The sequence below is a fragment of the Corvus cornix genome, chromosome 4, assembly GCF_000738735.6.
Source record: "Corvus cornix cornix isolate S_Up_H32 chromosome 4, ASM73873v5, whole genome shotgun sequence".
NCBI classification, from domain to species: domain Eukaryota; kingdom Metazoa; phylum Chordata; class Aves; order Passeriformes; family Corvidae; genus Corvus; species Corvus cornix.
Genome location: NC_046334.1, coordinates 60769402 through 60788662, shown reverse-complemented (window position 1 = coordinate 60788662; position 19261 = coordinate 60769402). Strand labels below are relative to the sequence as shown.

The 19261-nt window shown below is 38.8% G+C and overlaps 1 protein-coding gene across 2 annotated transcripts in view; it reads right to left on the bottom strand.

The window, feature by feature from the left end:
• STK32B (serine/threonine kinase 32B) overlaps positions 1-19261 on the bottom strand; it is a 162334-nt gene that overhangs the window by 10532 nt on the left and 132541 nt on the right. For both annotated transcript variants that reach the window (XM_039551615.1, XM_039551614.1), the window contains exons 8-11: positions 16321-16437; positions 15073-15198; positions 10178-10309; positions 9372-9436 (exon numbers count right to left, since the gene is read on the bottom strand). In XM_039551615.1, the coding sequence (XP_039407549.1) occupies positions 9372-9436; positions 10178-10309; positions 15073-15198; positions 16321-16437 (440 nt within the window). The remainder of the gene's footprint in view (positions 1-9371; positions 9437-10177; positions 10310-15072; positions 15199-16320; positions 16438-19261) is intronic.

Here is a 19261-nt window from a genome sequence, read left to right as displayed (position 1 = left end):
CTTGGGAGATACAAGTCTCTCCTCACTGAGTACTAAAGGAGCTTAAACTAAATAAATTATTTTAAAATATATTAATTTAAAGGGATACAGGCTTGTTGCACCTCTAGAAAAACATATATGCCTTCCCTCTTTGAGAAACAGATTCAAGGCCCTTCCTGTCTAGTGGCTTTACAAGCTCACCACACACTGCACTGCTTATCAGAGCCAATTTACTTCTGGATTAGAGCTAATTTGCACCCACACTGTTCAGGCGTGCAGAAATTGAATGGTCCCATCAGCCTGTAACACAGCACATGCTGATAAACTCTGCCAAGAGCTGGGTAATGAAATCACCAACGAGAACAGGGTGCAATTGCCTGCTCATCCATGCAGGCGTGCCTGTAGCGTATCCAGGCTCCGGCTCTGCCAGCAGTGGCTTTTCTGCATGACTTGGGCTATAACTTGAAAAATACTTTGTCATCTAATTCCCATTTATTTCAGATATCTCTGAAAAACCTTGTGTACAGCCTGTGGGGTAGGAGTTGTTCTGTGTCTAAGCACTATTTAACTCAGTCAGTCTTTGACCCCAAACATGTTCTCTTGGAACTGAGTGCTTTGATGGAAAGAGTCATAACGTCAGGTCTGTTTTCCTAATACACCATGGCGTACGTGTTTTGATAGCTCAGTAGACTACCAAGTAATTATTCAAATAACTGTATTTTAACTCCATTTAAATTTAAATTAATGATTTTCAAACTAAAAGTTATGCTTTATTACAGCTGAATGTAAAAAATAAAATGTTGGGGGAAGTATCCCCATGTAGCCCGTATATCTTCTTTTACCACTGACACTCATGACATTTACTCCCACCTTTTCCAAGAATCTTCAGGGAAATATTCTTAGAGTTTGGATAATTGATTCAGGTTGATGGTTCCTGCTGAGTAATTACACTCAGTAAATGGCTGTGAATATAATTTTCTATCAACCAGCAATTTATAATCAAACCTAATGGGTTCAGGTGCACATACAGCATGAGTGACATGTGAAATACCAGTGTGCAGAAGGCAAGTGAAATATTGTACTGGGTGCTATAGGATGTTGACATTCGTTGTCTTGAGATCTCAGGTTTATCCTGGGATTTGATGAAGCAAAATAAGTGAAGACATGAAGTAAATAAATGAAGACTTCAAACGATGTGCAGTCATTTAAGAAAATGTGACTAAACCAACTGATTAACACTAACATTAAAGCCAGGTTCAGACAAGTGAAATAGGTGTCTCTTAGAAGTGGCCTATTGTCTGTTCAAGGTGCATCCTAAACAATGTCTGTCTTGTTCAGCCACATTTTTAAATGTGAACAAGTTTTTCTAGTTTAAGTGTCTTTGCAGATCCACATCTACAGGGAACAGGAAAGCAGTTATGAAATTTCCCAATAATATACTGGGTTTTAGACTTTTTGGGATGACAGGGAAAAGATTTTCTTTCTAGTTAGCCAATATCCAGTTTTAAGACCATAGGCACCTGTCCACAAATAAAGATATTTCCCGGTGTGGGCCAAAACACATTTTCAAGAAAGGCATTAATTTCCTAGCCTGCCTTTGGTGTGTATCCTGCAGGATGTTAGGCTCACCCTTTTGTTCAGCTGCCAGCAGATGGACAGACCACATGGAGGTCAAGGGACCCACTCTGTAGCAGTTTATGAAGAAATGCAGCCTGTGTGAGGAAACTCACATTGGAGCAGGAGAAGACTGTGAGGAGGAAGCAGCAGCAGAGACAACATGGAATGAACTGACTGCATTCCCCATCCCCATGTGCCCCTGTCATGGAGGAGGTAGAGGATTTGGGAGTGAAGTTGAGCCCAGGAAGAAGGGAGGGGTGGAGGGAAGATGTTTTTAAGATTTGCGCTTTATTTCTTACTATCCTGGTCTTTTATTTATTGGCAATAAATTAAATTAATCTTCCCCAAGCTGAGCAAATTTTGCCCATGACAGTAACTGGTGAGTGATCTCTCTCTCCCTGTCCTTTCCTCAACCCATGAACCTTTTGTTGTATTTTCTTTCCCCAGCCCAGCTGAGGAGAGCTGTGATACAGTGACTTTGGTGGGCATCTGGCATCCAGACAGGGTCAACACACCACTAAAGTCAGTCTGGCTTTGCCTAATTATTTAGACCTGACAATAAACATTCTCAGGCTGGCATATGCATCTGGGAGTAGGCAGGTTCAGCCCTACCCTTCTCACAGCACCAGACTTCCAGGAATTAAAGGCTGTGAGTTGCCAGGGAGCAGCCACAGCCTGCACTCACCTCTCTGCAGGCTCATCTCTCTCCACCTATTTCTTATGCAAGATTTCTCTGCTCCAGTCCAAAACTTAGCTTCACATGAAGTCTGATTAACTGTGGAGCTCCTTCCTCCCCTGAAGGTGGACCCCACAAAAGGAGGCTGAGCCAGGAGTTCACCTGTGGTTGCACAGCATAACTTGCAGCCTTCGGTTAATCACCAAATCTCCCTGCACAATGTGTGGGAAAGGTGCTGCCTAACACAGGGATCCCCAGAAGCCACTCTACTGAACATCATTCAGGTTAGTCACTAAGGTGCACCCACAGCAGAAGCATGTATTGTGCCCCAGGTGGGACACAGGAAAATTACCTCCACATGGGAGGTCTTCCCAGGGGATGGGGGATGTGTCCTGGAACACAGCAATGGACAGTCTGAATCTTACCTAAATCTTTTACTGACCTAAGTCTGCATTTCTTTTCCTATTTCCAATAGTAGATATATATATAGATAAATAGATAAAGATATAGATAGATACAGATAGATATATATACACACACACATACTTGCATGTATGCATACATACACAGATATGTGCTATTATGAAGGGTATATGAAAATGGAGGCCTTGTAATCTGTGAGAAGCCATAAATGCACAAACCCAGCCATTCTACCTAACAGAGATTCCCCTCTCTCATAGTGGCCCATTTCAGACACTAGTGCATGTTGTCGAAGAATGAGCTGAATGGAGACAAATGTCTGCTGTGGCATATCCCCCTCACTTCTGACATTTCCAGGTTTCCAGAACCAATAACTGCATCAGAGGCCTCACATCTCAAGGACCTTGATGGATCTTTTCCCATGAATTTCTCTAATCCTTTTTAAAATCTTTTTGTATGTTTAACATCCAAAGCACCACTCAGCAACATGCTGCAATTCACAAAAAAGCATGGTTTGTTTTCTTTTAAACCTGCAGACTGATAACTTTGTGACCTTGGGTTACCACAAAGAGTGAATAATCATTGCTTAGTCATCTTCTCAATAAGTTTCAGAACATGTTATTATTTATCCAGTTCCTGTCTTTTCAGTTGCCTCTTCTCGGAGTTTAAATTAGTTCAAGTCTATTAAATCCTTCTACATGACCCATGTCACCCCCCTGGCCAATCCTGTTTTTCTTGAAACCTTTCTAAGTCCTTTGTAACTTTTTTGAGATACGAAAGCAGAACTGTACACAGAATGAAAGATGCAAGTTTATGTATATGAACATATATTTATCTGTAGCTGTTTTTTCAGGTTTTAACATATCAGCACCTTTTAGTCTTCTGCTTAGCATTGTGCTATCCACAGTTTTTTCAAACTCTCTGTCCTTCATAACTGGAGTTAATTTTGAGTCTATTATCCTAAAGGTAAAGTTTAGATTTTCTTCTTCCTAATGTATTTGCATTTGTCAGTACTGAATTTGAGCTGCCATTTTCTTACCCTGCAACTCAGAACCATGGCTATCATTATCTATTGCAGCTCTTTGCAGTCAGATTTAGTCGTGACTACTCTGGTATCATAAGTGAACTTTGTTCCCTCACCATTCACCTCCCTTCCCAACTCATTTATGAATATATTCAACAGATACATGGACATCAGAGGGACTGGCAGTAATAATGTTATCTCATTACTGGCTTGTTTCTGCATTGCTTCATCAACTGGCTCCAAATTGCTTTCTTAAAACAGGACAAGGATTTCAGTCTTCACGACTCATAATGGTGACTCATAATAAGTGAAAATTTATGTTAGTGTGGGACACAAAGAGAGATGAAGAGAAATCATGGAGGTAGTCCCCTATGGCAATGGAACAGTCATGACCTGTTATGCAGCCTTTATTTATCACAGATATGATTTGTCCCATGTAACCTGTTCAAAAAATTAAAATATTTGGTACTCAGAATTATACAGTTGTGCTTCCCCTCCAAAGTCTGAGATGTATAAATGAAGACTCCTCTTTCCTCTGAATTGACTTCCAATTAGTTTTAATGAGGTGTATTTCTGTTTAGTTTTCTGTGAGTAAAAACTAATTTCTGGCCTCCACTGCTGAGGATGTGCATGTTATCCTGACCTTTCCAGGACCACATTTCAACATGGAGAATGCCCTGACATATGCACCCCCATACAAACTTTCATTCCCAAAGTTGGATGGTCAAGTGTAGCCATTATAATGGTATCATTACTTGCTTGGGAAAACTTTGACCATTTTTCCTGGAAGACTTTTAAAATGAGGTTCCAGGTACTCATTAGCCTTTGTGGGTTTTTTCCCTCCATGAAACTGTGAAAGGAACACGTCATTGAAACAATGGCATTTTTCTGACCACTCCTTTCTCAAAAAAAAGTGAATTTGAAGGTATATCTGTAGAAAAATTACCAGTTTGGACCTGCTACACTCAAACTTTTAGGCAGCTTGGCTCACTAGGAAGAGAGTGACATTTGGATTGGCAATTCTAAACCAGCAACAGTGAGCAGGAATCAAAGGCAGAAGTGAAAGGGCTCATGTGAGCAAGCAACAGTTATTACTGCCCAAACACAAATCAGGTTCAATCACATTCAGAAAAACATCTTTCTAATTGCGAGAGCAATCTCCAAAAGCAGACATATCCATTTCAAAAGGGAGAAGAAAGCTTCAGTGAAAAGCTGTGCAACCACTTGAAATGCTCAGAAAGAAATGGATCTAAACTGAATTAAGGTCAGCAGAAGGGGCAAGAAAAGGAATGCAGCTTCATCCAAAAAGGATTCAGCTATTAGAAGGATTATGATAATATAAAGATCTCCAGAGATACCAAAGTGACGTAAAATACATATTAGAAAAGTACATTCAATGAAGTATACTGCAAATCATTATGAATATTCAATTTCAATCAAAATAAAATGAAAGAGAGTACTCAGGGACTCTGGATTTGAATCTGAAAAGACAATTAAAAGAAAAGAAAAAGAACTAAAAAGAGAGAGATAATAAATTTGATCCTATAAAAAATGCAGAGAATATTAAGTAAGCTTTTCACCTATGATATGGAAAAAATCAGACAACGTGATTTTAAGCATCTTAATATGCTTAAAATATGCTCCCTCAAGTTTTGCTATTTATTCTGGGAACAGAGAGCTGTCTGTTCACCTCGAGCTGTTCAGGATCATTTATAAGAGAGCTAGATATGCTCAAAAGGTAGGAATGATAGCAGGAAAAGACAGAGCAATGTGCTTCAATTTGTGGCAGATTTTTTTTAGTGTGGAAGCATTGAACAAATACTGAGAAGAGGAATAAGGTGTATCAGTATCTTAGGACAGAGACAATTTTTCAGGGCGAAGAAGAGGCTCAGGAACCATAATGGGTAAGAAATATGATTTCACTACAAGCAAGTATTGGGTCTATTTCTTAATTTCTGGTCATTTCAGGTTTTAGGTATTCATAAAGAGATGTAGTTGTATGTGAAGATCTGTTTAGTGATTACAGCACAAAAATAGCAAAATAATCTGTGCTCATCTTTTCAATAAAGCTACAAGAACACAGTGTGGATTTATCTGTACAATCTCCTCCACCACAGACACACACACAAAATTTAAAAAAGAAAATTTGAAATTGTAGCCTACAGCTTGTAAATGAGATCAAATTCTTGAAAAATTGCTGGCAAGTCTATGGGAATACACATTAAGATACTGCAGAATGTTTGGTGCTGCATTTCTGGATATAATAAAATATCTATATACAGAAAAGGAATTAAAACCAAAAAATAATTATTTTTCCACCAAAAGGAGCCAAACAGATCCCTGAAACCTACTTCAGATCATACTTGCCAGCTAACCAGTGTGTGGACCATTTGTATATCAGAGTTTATTTTGTTTATGTGTTCAAAACTAAGAGACTGCATTGACACTTTTAAGAATAGAAAACAAGTCCTGCAAAAGGATTTTCCTATGTTGTTTTACTTTGCATCAGTGCAGTGAGTGCCCCTGTCTTGAAGGTACTGGAAGATAACATCACTGTGGACAGATGCCATACCCCCATGTCATATCAAAAGACACCCACACCCACCCACACCCACCCATACGCATTTTAATTTGCAGCTCACGCCCACTGAAATATTCAACAGAAGATGCCATGTGATCAGGAGTGGGTAAGGGATGCATTTCTAACTTTTTTTACCCACTGCTGGCAATCACTAACATCATGTCTTTGTCAAGGAAGCCGTTGCTTAAAACATTCCTACAAATACCAGTTTTCCATTACTTAAATACAGAAAGCAATGGAATACAGAAAATGTGCACATTCTGTCTTTGTCTCCGTTAACTGAAACTATTAACGTACTTCAGTCTCTTCCACTATGTTTAAATTATTTTTATCATAGTGAGCCTTTTCTCTAATTCCCCCTGCTCCTCTTGCCTGCAATCTAAGAGCGTCTGATAGTCTCCTGAGCTTCTTGACAAGAAAGCAAGTATGACATATTGCAAGATTTGCAGTGTCTGTTGCAGGATGAAAGACACACAGTGGAAAAGAGGCACAGTGTACAACTACCAGCAAGGCATTCGATAAAATCAGACTCTGCTTTTCATACCAGATATTTTACAAGTATTGGATTGCAAGATATTGTGGAACTGGGATGGTTTAACATCACACAGTTAACTACATATTACTACCTGACTTTGTGTTGCTCAGATAGAAGCATCTGAAATTTTCCTCGAATCCTTGTAGTTTAGAGAGTCTCATTTTTTCCCTTGAAAGACATGCTATTTTTTTTTCATCCTTTATTGGGATTTTTGTGGTGTTCTGTGACACTGAAGTAAACTGAGCAGAGGGCTTAGGTCACAATAAAATGTAGATTTTTGTTGCTGAATATAATGAATATCTATAGAAATATGCAGACAGTTTCAACAGTTACTATGCAGAGGAACATGGAAGAATACCAAAACATCTGGCTGCTTTAATCTGAGACTGATTTAAAGCCCTGTTTGGGGTTGACACCTAACCTAATGATACAATCACATATTAATAGGTATTGTGTTTGTGGGAACAAACAGTTCACATCTTTCAGCATCTGCAGCTGTTCCTAAGAACTTGATGGGCCATGTGGCTTTGGAAATCCATGTAAGCACAGCCTCAGCCTGTACATCCAGTCTTGAGGGCACAGAAGGTCTAAGGAAACCCACCCTGAGTTCCTCTGGTGTATACTGTGTAGCTTCTTCTGGTATAATGGCATCTGTGCCTGCCATTGCTCCTATTTTGTTCTCATTAACCTGAATTCACTTTGCACTTCAAACATTTGACCTCTGCTTCCCCCCAGTCTTAACATTTTTGTCTTTGGAAAGTATTACAGAAGTCTCTCCATGTCCTTCTGAAGCTATAATGCAATTTAAATGAGAAATTATTGTGATCTGGCTTTAGACAATGCAGGATCTGTTGTAGGTCTATACTAAATATTTTTCCATTACCTTGTCAAAGCCAGCCAAGCAATGACCAAAACACATGCTTTTTTTGATTGAAGTGCATGTGGTTTACCTTTTGCTTCCATTTTACTGGTACTCAATTTAAACCTCTTGATCTCTCATCAGCCTCTCAGAGTTCTTTATAGCTTGTGTTGCTACTGTAGTTGTGCAATATGAAACAAATGAAAAAAATTTCCTATGCATAAAATGATTTAAGAATAACACAGTAAAATCATGATGAGAAATTGTTCAAGGTAGTGAACACACCAATGAAATTTTGAGTGTCTTACAAAATCTGGGGTTTTAACTTTCAAAAATTGCTGCATATTGGAACTTCTTGATGTATGACTCTAGAGTAGGTGGTATAATAATAATAGTAGTAATATCTGGAAATTAATTACTTGTGTGAATAGCTTCTAGAAAACTCATTAAATTGATTAATAAATGTAAAATTTTTCTAATCTTGTCATTATGATCTTAATAATTTTATTTTTGTGGGTTAAATTCAAAGTTCAAGCATTCACTGGTTCAACTGATTCAGAGAATCCACCAAGATGTTTCTGAAAACCTTCTATGGGCTGACTTGGTCTGGCTTCTCTTCTTTATGGTTTTTACAGAAACAAAAGGCTTTCTTGTGCTAGAGATCATGCAAAATAACATGAAGAATCTGCTGGACCTTCTTTTTCTTTCTAAGACCTTGTAGCTTCTGTGAGCATCAGTATCAATCATAGAAATGTCCCACAGATTGTAACAGGAAGAAGGGTATATCATGGCATAATTTCCTTTGTGCTATTGTGTGAACTGTACAAAGCCGACAATTCCTTTCCCAGTTTTAATTACAGAGACAGTAATTACCTGCATTGTATGCATTAATTAAAATAGTCACAACTTTTAAATTAATTTTTAACATCTCACAACTCTATTAGAAAGGCTTGCATATATAGTTAGGCCAAATAAAAACATGGAATATACTTGAATGAAATGCAATAATTTGACCAAAGACACAAACAACTCCACTGTTATGGGGTGTATCTGCTAATACAAATGGGTTCATAATGACTGCAACTCAAAGGCAGTAAATTATGAAAAATGCAGTGCATTAATTGAACCAGGAAGATTATTGATATCCTTGGGAATCAGTCTTGTGCTTCTGACTAACCCTCAGATTACAAGTTCTTGCTTCGTGTCTGGTATAGGTGTAATACTTAGCTTTGTTGAAATAGGTAATGTTGAAATACACTTTTTTTTTTCCCCAATAGTGGGGAAGTATGAACAGTGTTTCCAAGTCAGAACAGTGCAGCTCGTATCATTAAAATTTCATGAGTTATGACTTCCCTTGGATTTGTTTGAGTTGTGAAAAAGCAGTACCTTGTATTGTATTCCTCTGCTTAATTACTGGCATTTTCTCTGGGGAGTTCAGTAACATTTACCTTATATTTCTAACATACTTTCATCACAAGGTCTTCTGCTTGGTTGCAGAGAAGCAAGCACTACAAAACCATCCCACCAGAGACTGTAGGGGAAGAAATCAATGGAAATCCAGTCTTTTAGGCTCTGCTGCTGTGATCATTAATCACTTCCCCTTATACTGTGAGAAAAAAAAATAGTTTTCAATTTAATTTTAGTAGTGAGTGCTAAAGAGGCATTAAGAAATGCACTTACTTCTCTCTGTTGAATATGATGAATTCTTTCCTAACGGTTTCCAAGCACTGCTGCAGGTGTACGTTCTTTAAAAAACAGCATGAATAGGTTGATTAAAAAAGATGAGAAATCATAGACAAAAATCACACAAACACAAACAACACTGAACAAAAAGGCTTACGAATGAATATTATCACGAGTATTTTGAAGACTCTTAAATTGGGCTGTGATAGCACAATCAATCTCATTCTTTTGGAAGAAGTTCCCCATAAAGAATTCCTGAGGATTTTTACATCTGATAGCTGTACGAAGAACAGCTTGCACGAACGTACAAAATCATTAGGAGTAGCAACATAATTTATAAAACCTCACTGAAATGATAATTCAAGTCTGGAAATTGTTATTAATTTTCTCAGTACTCTTGACTATTCATACAATGCATCTTTCTACATGGGACACATTAGTCAAGGGTAAATAAAAAGCCTTTTCACTGCATACTTTTCATTTTTGGTAGTAGTACTGAATAAATACTTTTTGTAACTATTTGTCCATGTGTGGGAAGTGTTTTTGGCAACTGGAAACACTTTTTCATACTTTAAATGAGCATCTGTGATAACCTTAAAAATTATTATAGCTTAAACATGTTGTTACTATTTGACTGAAAAAAAATGGTTGCTTTTCATCTTGCTTTGGAGATGATTTATGCAATGTATGAAATCACAGACAGAAAGGTTGAGTCTATTTTCAGAGGTAATAGAAGTGAATGGAGTTTGCCTATTCGAGTGTAATCAAAATGCCACTGACTGCAGTCACAGTCCCCATCTTACCAGCGGGCAGGTTTCCTTGGCTCCGTCTTTGGATTTGTTTTTGGCAAGTCGCTTTTTCTTTTTATGGAGAGGCTTGGACTCTAAAATCATTTCTTCAAGTTCAAATGTGGGATCACAGTTCAGTCTTCCTTTCTGGTACAAAAGGATTCAAAGTTACTCTTTGAAGCATTGTTGTGGTTTTTTAGTTTGCTTGGCAAGTGTTAATAGCAGTAATAATGAACCAACTCCTCAATCACATCTGTAAAATGAAAACTGTCTTTTTAGGCCTGGAGTGACGCTCAAACTCTAAGTAAGGGAGATAAGATAAAAATCATATTATATAGCAATTATAAAGAGTTAGATCCACTTCCTAGTTATAAACAGATATACTCCTAGAGTGACTAAAGTTATGCTTCCCCAGTGAGAGAGATTAATCTGGTCCCAGGTCTTCACGAGAATATCAGTTAGTGCTGTAGAGCGTAAATGGCACCTGTAATAGTGCAAAAGAGATGGGGAGTGCCTCTAAGACTTTGTTGAAATCTGATTTTCTGAAGTGTTACTGTGGATTCAGTTACTTACATGCTGTCCATGAGAACAAAGGAAGGAGCAGGCCTGTTTTGGTTAGCAGCCTATACTAAAAAAATTGATTCACAGTATTATAGAATCCCGGGTTGGAAAGGATCCCAAGGATCTCCTGGTCAAACTTTTCTGGAAAAAACCACAGTCCCCAGTCTGGACAAGACAGCCCAGCAACCTGTCCAGCTGAAAAGTGTCCAGATTTGGGGAATCCACCATTTTAATGGGCAGATTATTGAAATGGCTGATTGTTGTTATGAAAAACTTTGCTCTTATGTCCAGCTGGAATCTTCCCAGGAGTAACTTGTACCCAATATCCCTTGTCTTTTCCATGTGACTCCCTGTAAAAAGGGAGTCTCCATCTTTGTAGCTAACCTTTAAATAATGGGACATGGTGATAAGGTCTCCCCTAATCCTTCTTTTCTCAAGGCTCTACAAGCCCAGTTCTTCCAGCCTTTCCTCTTATGGCCTGTTTCCCATTCCTCTGATCATCTCTGTGGCCCTTCTCTGGACCGACTCCAGCCTCTCCACACTTTTATGTGTAGTGTGGACCAAAACTGAACACAGTATTTCAGGCATGGCCTGTCAAGTGCTGAGTAGAGTGGGCAGTGACTTTTCCTCTGCTGGTGATGCCCTTGTTGATGCAACTCAACATCCCATCATCTTTCTTTGCCGTGGCAGCACCCTGGTCACTCACATTGAGCTTGCTGCCCACCTGGACCTCCAGAGGTGCTGGAGCTGTTCCCCAGTGGGGTAGATCCCACCCTGGGCTACATCCCTGGATTATGCTTCCCAGGTTTAAGACCTTACACTTGTTCTTGTTGAACTTCATAAGATTCTTGTTAGCCCACTTCTCCACAGGTCTTCCTGCAGGGAGGTTCTCCCAAAGTGTCCACTTCCCCACTCAGTTTGGTATCATCAGGGAACTTCCTCAGAGCACACTTCCCATCATCTACATCATTTGTTAAGGTATTAAACAGTGTTGGACCCAATATCGATCCCTGGGGGCCCCACTTGTGACAGGCTGCCAGGTGAAAAGGAGCTGTTTTCCACCTCCCTCTGGGTGCAGCCCACCAGCCAGCTCCCCACCCATAACATGCATCACTTGTCTGTACCATAACACGATTTCTCCTAAAGGAGGCTGTGGGAAACTGTATCACAAGCCTTGGAGAAATCCAGGTAAACAATGACCACCACTTGCCCCATATCAACTGAGCAGGTTCCTTTGTCCATGAGTATGATCAGGTTTGGAAAGTACTTTTAGTCCTTGGTGAATCCCTGGCTTTTCCCAATTATGGGCTTCATTCTAGTCTATTATTCTTTTTCTATTCTATCCACTTTATTAAGATTTTCCTTACCCATTACACAAATTACTTAAATATTTTGGATTCTCCATAAAAAAATGTTATGTTAATTTGTGATGCATGATGCAAATTTTAAGATTCTTTGAATCTTAAAATACAAGGAAGTCCTTTAAAAATTTTTTAAATTTCTTTTGGAAGTCCAAAAGTTTCCTTTTATTTTCGGAAAAAAATTTTCCGAAAGATTTGAATTGTGTTGTGGAAGATGCTAAAAGCAGCCTGTTTTCTTCTGGGACTTCTGAGAGTTCAATCACACCATTGTCACTGTCAAGGTGGCAGTACTAAAATGAGTCATATATGGACGACAGATATTTTTAGTAACCAAAACCACCAAGCAGTAAAATCACATCAGAAATTACTTGTATAATTTGTGGTATCCTACAATGAAACATTTTGTTTAGCGATCACTCCATCGTTTTTATTCCTAGTGAATTCTGTATAGTCGGAGCATAATATTTACATATCTGATGCCTTTTCGCATATTATCCAGACAGCTTTAGTAAAATGTATTTGGTTTTTATTTATGGAAATTTATAGTTTGTTTATATTTATTAATAAATAAATATTTATTACCTTAGGTTTCATTAATATCAGTTTCTTTCTTGACAATGTATAGTTTTGAGATTTGTGTGACTACTTAAAAAATAGATCACTTTAATTCTGAAGCTTTAAAAATAAAAGTAAATTATATTTTTAAAAACCGTACTAATAATTTATGACTCCAAGCTGAATATGAAGAAACTAACTAAGCCATAAAGAAACACATGTGCTAGTTAAGTAAGAACTATGTTTATGGAATCACTCTGTAAGGGAGAAACTAACCTGTGGGATATTGCTCCCACGGGCCTCCCATGTGCCCTCTTAGCTGCAGAGGGCAGACAAGCTCCTGACAGTCATGGCAAGCTGTCAAAATTTGTAAAACTCTCTACTTTCAAAACACTCCACAGGTCACAGGGCCCCAGCTCACCCTCTCATCAAAGGCTGAAAAAGAAGAAATATTTTGTTGTGTGGCCCCAATTAATCAGTGAAAATTTTGCTGGTGCAACAAAGAGAAAGTTCCTGGAAAATGTGTGACCAAACTTGGTCTCATGAAACAATAAAGTTTCTATAAAAAGAAATATTGTACTAGAAAAGACACTTTGATTCCCATATCACTTTTTTTCCTGACACACTTGATTGACCAGGTGAAACGAGCCCTGGTTGATATCAGACTCTTCATGAAAGAGTCTGATAGAGCTTGTAATGGGACTTTCATATTAATCTGGGTAGATAAATGAAACATTTTACTCCTATTTCCTTTTAAATGTAGAATATTATTTTGCTTCAAATAAAACAGCTTTTCCCTTCAGTTTTATAGATGCCTGCCAAAACACAAATAAGGTGAATCCCAATGTGAAAAGAAAAGCTGTCTTTGCAGAATCTGAGTCTCTCTTGGATCCCCAAGTATGTTGTACCTTTGGATATGGGGAAATGGATCTCCCTTTTAAGATACTGTGTTGTGAAGTTTTCCACATGCTGACAGTTGTGGATTAAACTTTTAGCTGGGAGTAGGAGGTCTAAATAATCAGTTGAGTTCTGCCTGAGAAGTCAGTGCACACCTCTGGTATCTCAAAGAGCAGCTTGAACTTGAAAAAAGGAAAAGAGGAAAGTCAGTCTCCACTCATCTTGCAGATCCACACCACCAGGAGAACGGAGTTTACAGTCCACCAGGCCAGGAAGGAGCTTTGTTCTGCAGTGCTTTGCTTAGGGCAGAAACCTGAAGGAGTGGAGGGGAGGTTCCTGGCATGGCATAGCTTAGACACGGAAGTAAGAGGGAAAGACTCCTGGCCTGACAGATATGACATTCACCTCTCCAACTTTCATGTTGCACTAGGATTGAGCTACAAAATGAAAGGAAGGAATTTCCCCGCAGGTGAACATTGTCCTGAGTGCCTGTACAGAGGAGCATGCCTTTCCCTTCTCCTGTTGTGCTAGTATTATACCTGCCATATTCCTGGTCTTTCCCCCAGTTCCCTCAGGGAGGCCTGCTTCCCCACCTGCAGCTTTCTTCTCCTGTAGGATATTGCTTCCAGAGAGGCTCTGGTCAGGTGCCAAGAAGCCCAGCAAACACTGCCAGCAGTGTCTTGGCAACCCACCTGTCTACCTTTGCTCCGTTAGGCAATGTCTCTCACCTCCAGCTTCTGAAGCATTGGATCCTGTCCCCATCATGTTTATGATGGACTCTAATGCGCCCCTGGATGAAGACAGGGTCTACCTATTCCACCTTCGTCATCTTTGTTTACAGTTGCATAAAAAAACCCCCAGCAAAACAGAAACAAACCTTGGTATGCTACAAATATGTTGTTTGGAGAAGAATTATAGTGTGATATGACTGAAAAAAGTGAAGAAGCATGTTAACACCACAGTCATTGCTTTTTATTCATGGCCTTCGAATACATTTAACTTGAAAACGATGAAAATGGAAATACCCGGAAAACACCAACAAAATGAGACTACAGTAAAAAAGAAACCACCAGATTCCCTCACACATCTGAATGTTTTATTGTCAGAAACTGTCACAAAGGAAATAGGTCAGCCTTTTGGAACCCTATTTTTTAAGTGAAAAAGTAGCAGCATACTGGGATGTCAAAAAGTTTTCCAAATGTTATTTAAATGCCGGACTTTCACAGCCACACAGTCTTCTTGGTTTTCTTTGTCTCAGAGTTAACTCTGACAATCATTTGCTCTAACAGCGGAAATGCAAAGTCTAGAAAAAGCTTTCTTTTATTTGAAAGGGAACGAAAAGTGAACCAAGGTTAATTAGTTTTTGTTGTGATCTATTGAAATGGGACGAATTTTCCCTTAGCTGTGACTGAGTAAATGAAAGTAGAATCCAAAGTAAATTGCTGAAGAGCAATAAATACAAGCATAAACAAGTAAAATAGCAGTGATAACTAAAGTCAGAATTTACAAACATATTCACCTGGAATATCGACTTACGTTAGGAACAAAGCCCGGGGTCACAGCTTTCTCTAGAACAGCATCCCAGTTGACATCAGCTAGGTATGGAGAGTTTTGGATGTCTGCAAGGCTTGAAAGGCGGCACTCTGGGTCCTTAGTGAGGAGCTGTGATCAAGCACAAGGCATTTTCTAAGGGACTGGATGCCATATGCAAGAGTAAATGTATCACACACATAATTGTAGGATACATATTTTTAAGTAAGAAAATGGCTAGGGAATCTTCTGACAGATGCTAGAAGTCCCAATTAAAAAAAAAAAATTAAAAGTAATAACTCATAGGGTATGGGTATAATTTAATTGCCCCCAGATGGCTGCTGCAGGCATGAAGTGTATAAACGCATTAGCAACAAAAGTCTGTTTACAAATACACAAGAGTCTGAGCGAAATGAAACATCATAGTGCAACACCACCCAACAATTTGTATTTTGTATTTAATTTTTTGGACAATAAAGTTACACTGAGCATCCTGGCAGCAATTAAAATTATCCACCTCACTTCTCTTATCTATTCAACACTAGATTGCTAATTGCTTCAAAAGACATGTATTTTTTATTACTCTATTCAAACATTCACCAATATTTCCTGTTCAAGTGTCAACATTGATGATCTGAAATATCTAAAATAGACAGATTATCTTTGCAGTATGGCCAGAAAATTAAAGCAAACAAAAACCTGGGATTTTAGGAAGAACACAATTTTTAGGGTCGGATGCATTCAGAAAGAGCCCTCCCTTGTAGCTTAGCGACATTTACAGCAAAGTGGCTTGACTTTTGTTGTTGCCACTGTAGCAACGTGGGACAGGAAAAGATACAGCCATTTTAATTTTTAATCTCCCTTTCTGGAAACTGCAGCAGAAATTCAGAGGGCAGAGTGGTCCTTCCTTCCCTGTCCCACTTGCATATCCACAGCTGGGGGGAAATGGGGCCAGGGCACAGAGGAGGAATTACTGATCCCCAAACTTTTACTATCACTTGTGAATCAGTTCCAAAATAAAAGAAATATTAAATTTTTACTTCTCTGAAGCCATGAAAAGCCTGAATCCAAGCCTAAGAATAAAGCACCTAAGAATACTGCACCACTCACACTCAGCCTAGAAATAAGGCCTGCTCTCTCATCCTTGAAATGTCGACTACCTAATGTGTGTGCTTGTCTAATGCCTTTTCCAGTATTGGAGGGGCTTCTGGAAGAGAAGAGAACAGAGGACAAAAGGTATTTGTGCTTTCTTACCTTTTTCAGTAGTGCTATCATGCCCTTGCACCATGCAGATGAGTAGTGAACTCTTTCTATCTTGAACATGTTGAGTATCTCATCAATGGGGGTGGCTGAATGAATTTCATAGGGCCTCTGGGATAAAGTTAAAACAAAATCAAGTCAGCAAGAATGGATAAAAGAGTGCAGACTATTCACGTTTTCCTGAGCTCAGTATTGTTTATCTTGGAAATACCAAAACCACAAAAACATCTTATAACAATTTTGAGTCTAATCCTTTGCATGTATGCTTTTCTTTGGTTGTAATAAATATAATTACTCATAGATGCATTTCCTTTGCAAATTTTTCTCTCATGAAAGGAAGTATCAGTTCAAATGAGATGAATAAATAATTTTGAACCTAGGACATTCTATGTGAAATGTGGATTACTTACTATTTTTTGGTTGTAGTACCAGTGGTCAGTTCTGGTAACCTAAACTGACTAAATCAAAAAGAGGTGGCTGAAAGGAGCTTTGTCATCCTGATTTTACTGAGTAGTAGATAAAGAAACTAAAAAATGCTTACAAAAGTCTGTGTCAGAATCACAGTAAAAAAGAAGACTCCCAATCCTTCTCCTTTGCCCTTGTTTAAAATCCAAAATTTACTCATTATATGGATCTGCTGTCATGTGTTTGCAGTGCCTAAATTCTTCTACAGATGAAGAAAAGCCCCGGGCTTTGCAGTGCTTTGTTCATGAAGTTTGCTCTGATTTATCTTTTATAAAATGCAGAATTTGGAAACAAAGGTACTACATATAAATTTATATTCTTGTCATTTTCTGTGCGCATACTTGTATGTTTGAAGCAAGTTGTTATAATTATAGTGTATTTTTATAAACAAGGACAGAGTGGATTGTTTGTGAATTAAGTTGTACCCAGCAGGTGATAAATATGTGATATGAGATCTGCAGCTAAATGCCATCCTAGCAGCAGTGTGCAAATTAATGCATCGTAATTCATAAACAAAATAGAGTTACCTATTAATCCATATCCTGAACAGCAAAGGGCAGACACTCATTATCTTGACTAAGAACTGAATCATGCCGTGACTTTTGCTAGTATGTACTGGTAAAACATTATAATTTAAGAATATTTCTAGGTGTTAGTTATCTAATCTGTTAAGGACTTGGAGTCGCTCTTCATAAAGACCCAGGACATATTCTTATTCTGGGAAGATTGATGCACATATTTAACTTTTAACATATGTATGAAACCAAGTCCATTCCAAGGCACTGGGGTGTTCTAAAAATAAGTTCAAGGAGGGCTTAAATCTTTTTGCTTTGATTCACATTAAGTTAGCCTGTTGTCATTTAGCTATACCATGTCCATATGAATTCAACAGGACCTAAATGTCTGCTCTAAATACGTAATTTTCTTGAATCAGTTTCAAAATTGTCATTAGAAATAGTCTGTCATGCTTTTCCCTACCTGTGGCAATGTTGCCATAAAACAGTTATTAAAAATGAAGCCTTGACATGCTTTCTGTCACCTAGAAGTAACCTACTGCTGACTTAACTTGATATAAAAATGTGGTCAATAGGATCATTGAGGCAGAATGTACACCAATTGTTGAAAATGGCAGTTAACTCTAAAAATAGCAACTATAAGGAATTGTGAATCATGAAAAGTTTTTCTGTTAAGGATATTTCTGTCCATGCCTTTTTCCTCGCAGGAAAATCTCTGAAGTTTACCTTATTTTCAAGACTATTAGCATTCTGCCCTCTTGATTTTTTGAGATTTGCAGAGATTTTAAATATTGTTATTAGTTAATTCAAACCATAAATGGCCATTATAAGTTTGGTCTTTTGAGGCTCTTCGTACCTCTATCTCCCCTGCTTTTCAGCTATTCAATCCACTTGAGTGTCCTATCCCTTCAGTTCTATTTTGTGAAAAAAGGAAAAAAAAAAATCTGGTTTGCTTTTGTTCATGGTTTTTTATCAAAGTTTGTTGTAAATTGGTCACATTGCAGTGAAAGTCAGAATCTGGGAATCCCACCTACTATCTCATTCCTTCTCTTTGTCTCTACTGAATTCATGGTATATACATTTATTGTAGCATTTTAGCAGTTGTCTATAGCTCAGTAGCAGACTGTCACGTGGCAGTTTGCAACAGGCAGTTTAATTACAATTTAATTTCATGGACTTGGTGAAAAGATCGATGTCTGATGCAAGGCTGTATGAATTTGCTTTTTTCTTGCTAGGTATTTTATTAGCAGTTGGGTAAGGAGAAAAATTAAAGGAGAAAAACTAGTGAGAAATGTTAGCTCTGCTGTGGATAACCAAAAAATGGTGCAGACAGCTCTGTACTGGACACAACCTGCTCCTGTAGCTACAGCCTCATTTCCAGCACAGCATTGTTTTAGCTGCCCAGCACTAAGAAGCCAGACATGAGAGTGGCTGGAATGCCTTGAGCACCCTGAACAGTAGAGGCAAATAAAACCAAAAATTTTCAGCTCAATGACAAACAACTCATTTTTACTCATTTTACTTTTACTTATCACCTCTTGAATTCAGATTGTCAGCATCATACGCTATGCACAGCTCCGAGGTGGAAAATCAAATTTGTGATGTTCCTTATTTCTAATGCTCCTTCCTTGCTTGCCTGCTGCCTTTCCCATGCAGCAGCAGGCAGCAGGCTCCAGCTGCAGACAGCCCTGTGTCCTGTGGCTCTGCCCTGTGCCACAGCCTCCTCTCTGCCCAGGGCTGCTGCTGCTGGCGTGGGTGGGCTGCTCCAAGCGCCCACCCATGTTCTGGGTGGCAGTGGGGCTGTTTCCTTGCTGTGGGACAGAGAGCTGTGGGAGCCTGGAGGAGCAGGGGCTGCGTGCCTGCAGCTTTAGCTCGCAGCCTTGTGTGTGCAAAGTGCACCTTCGCGGCCACCTGCACGGCGCTGCTGCTGCAGATGGGGCTTCGGAGCTCGCTGC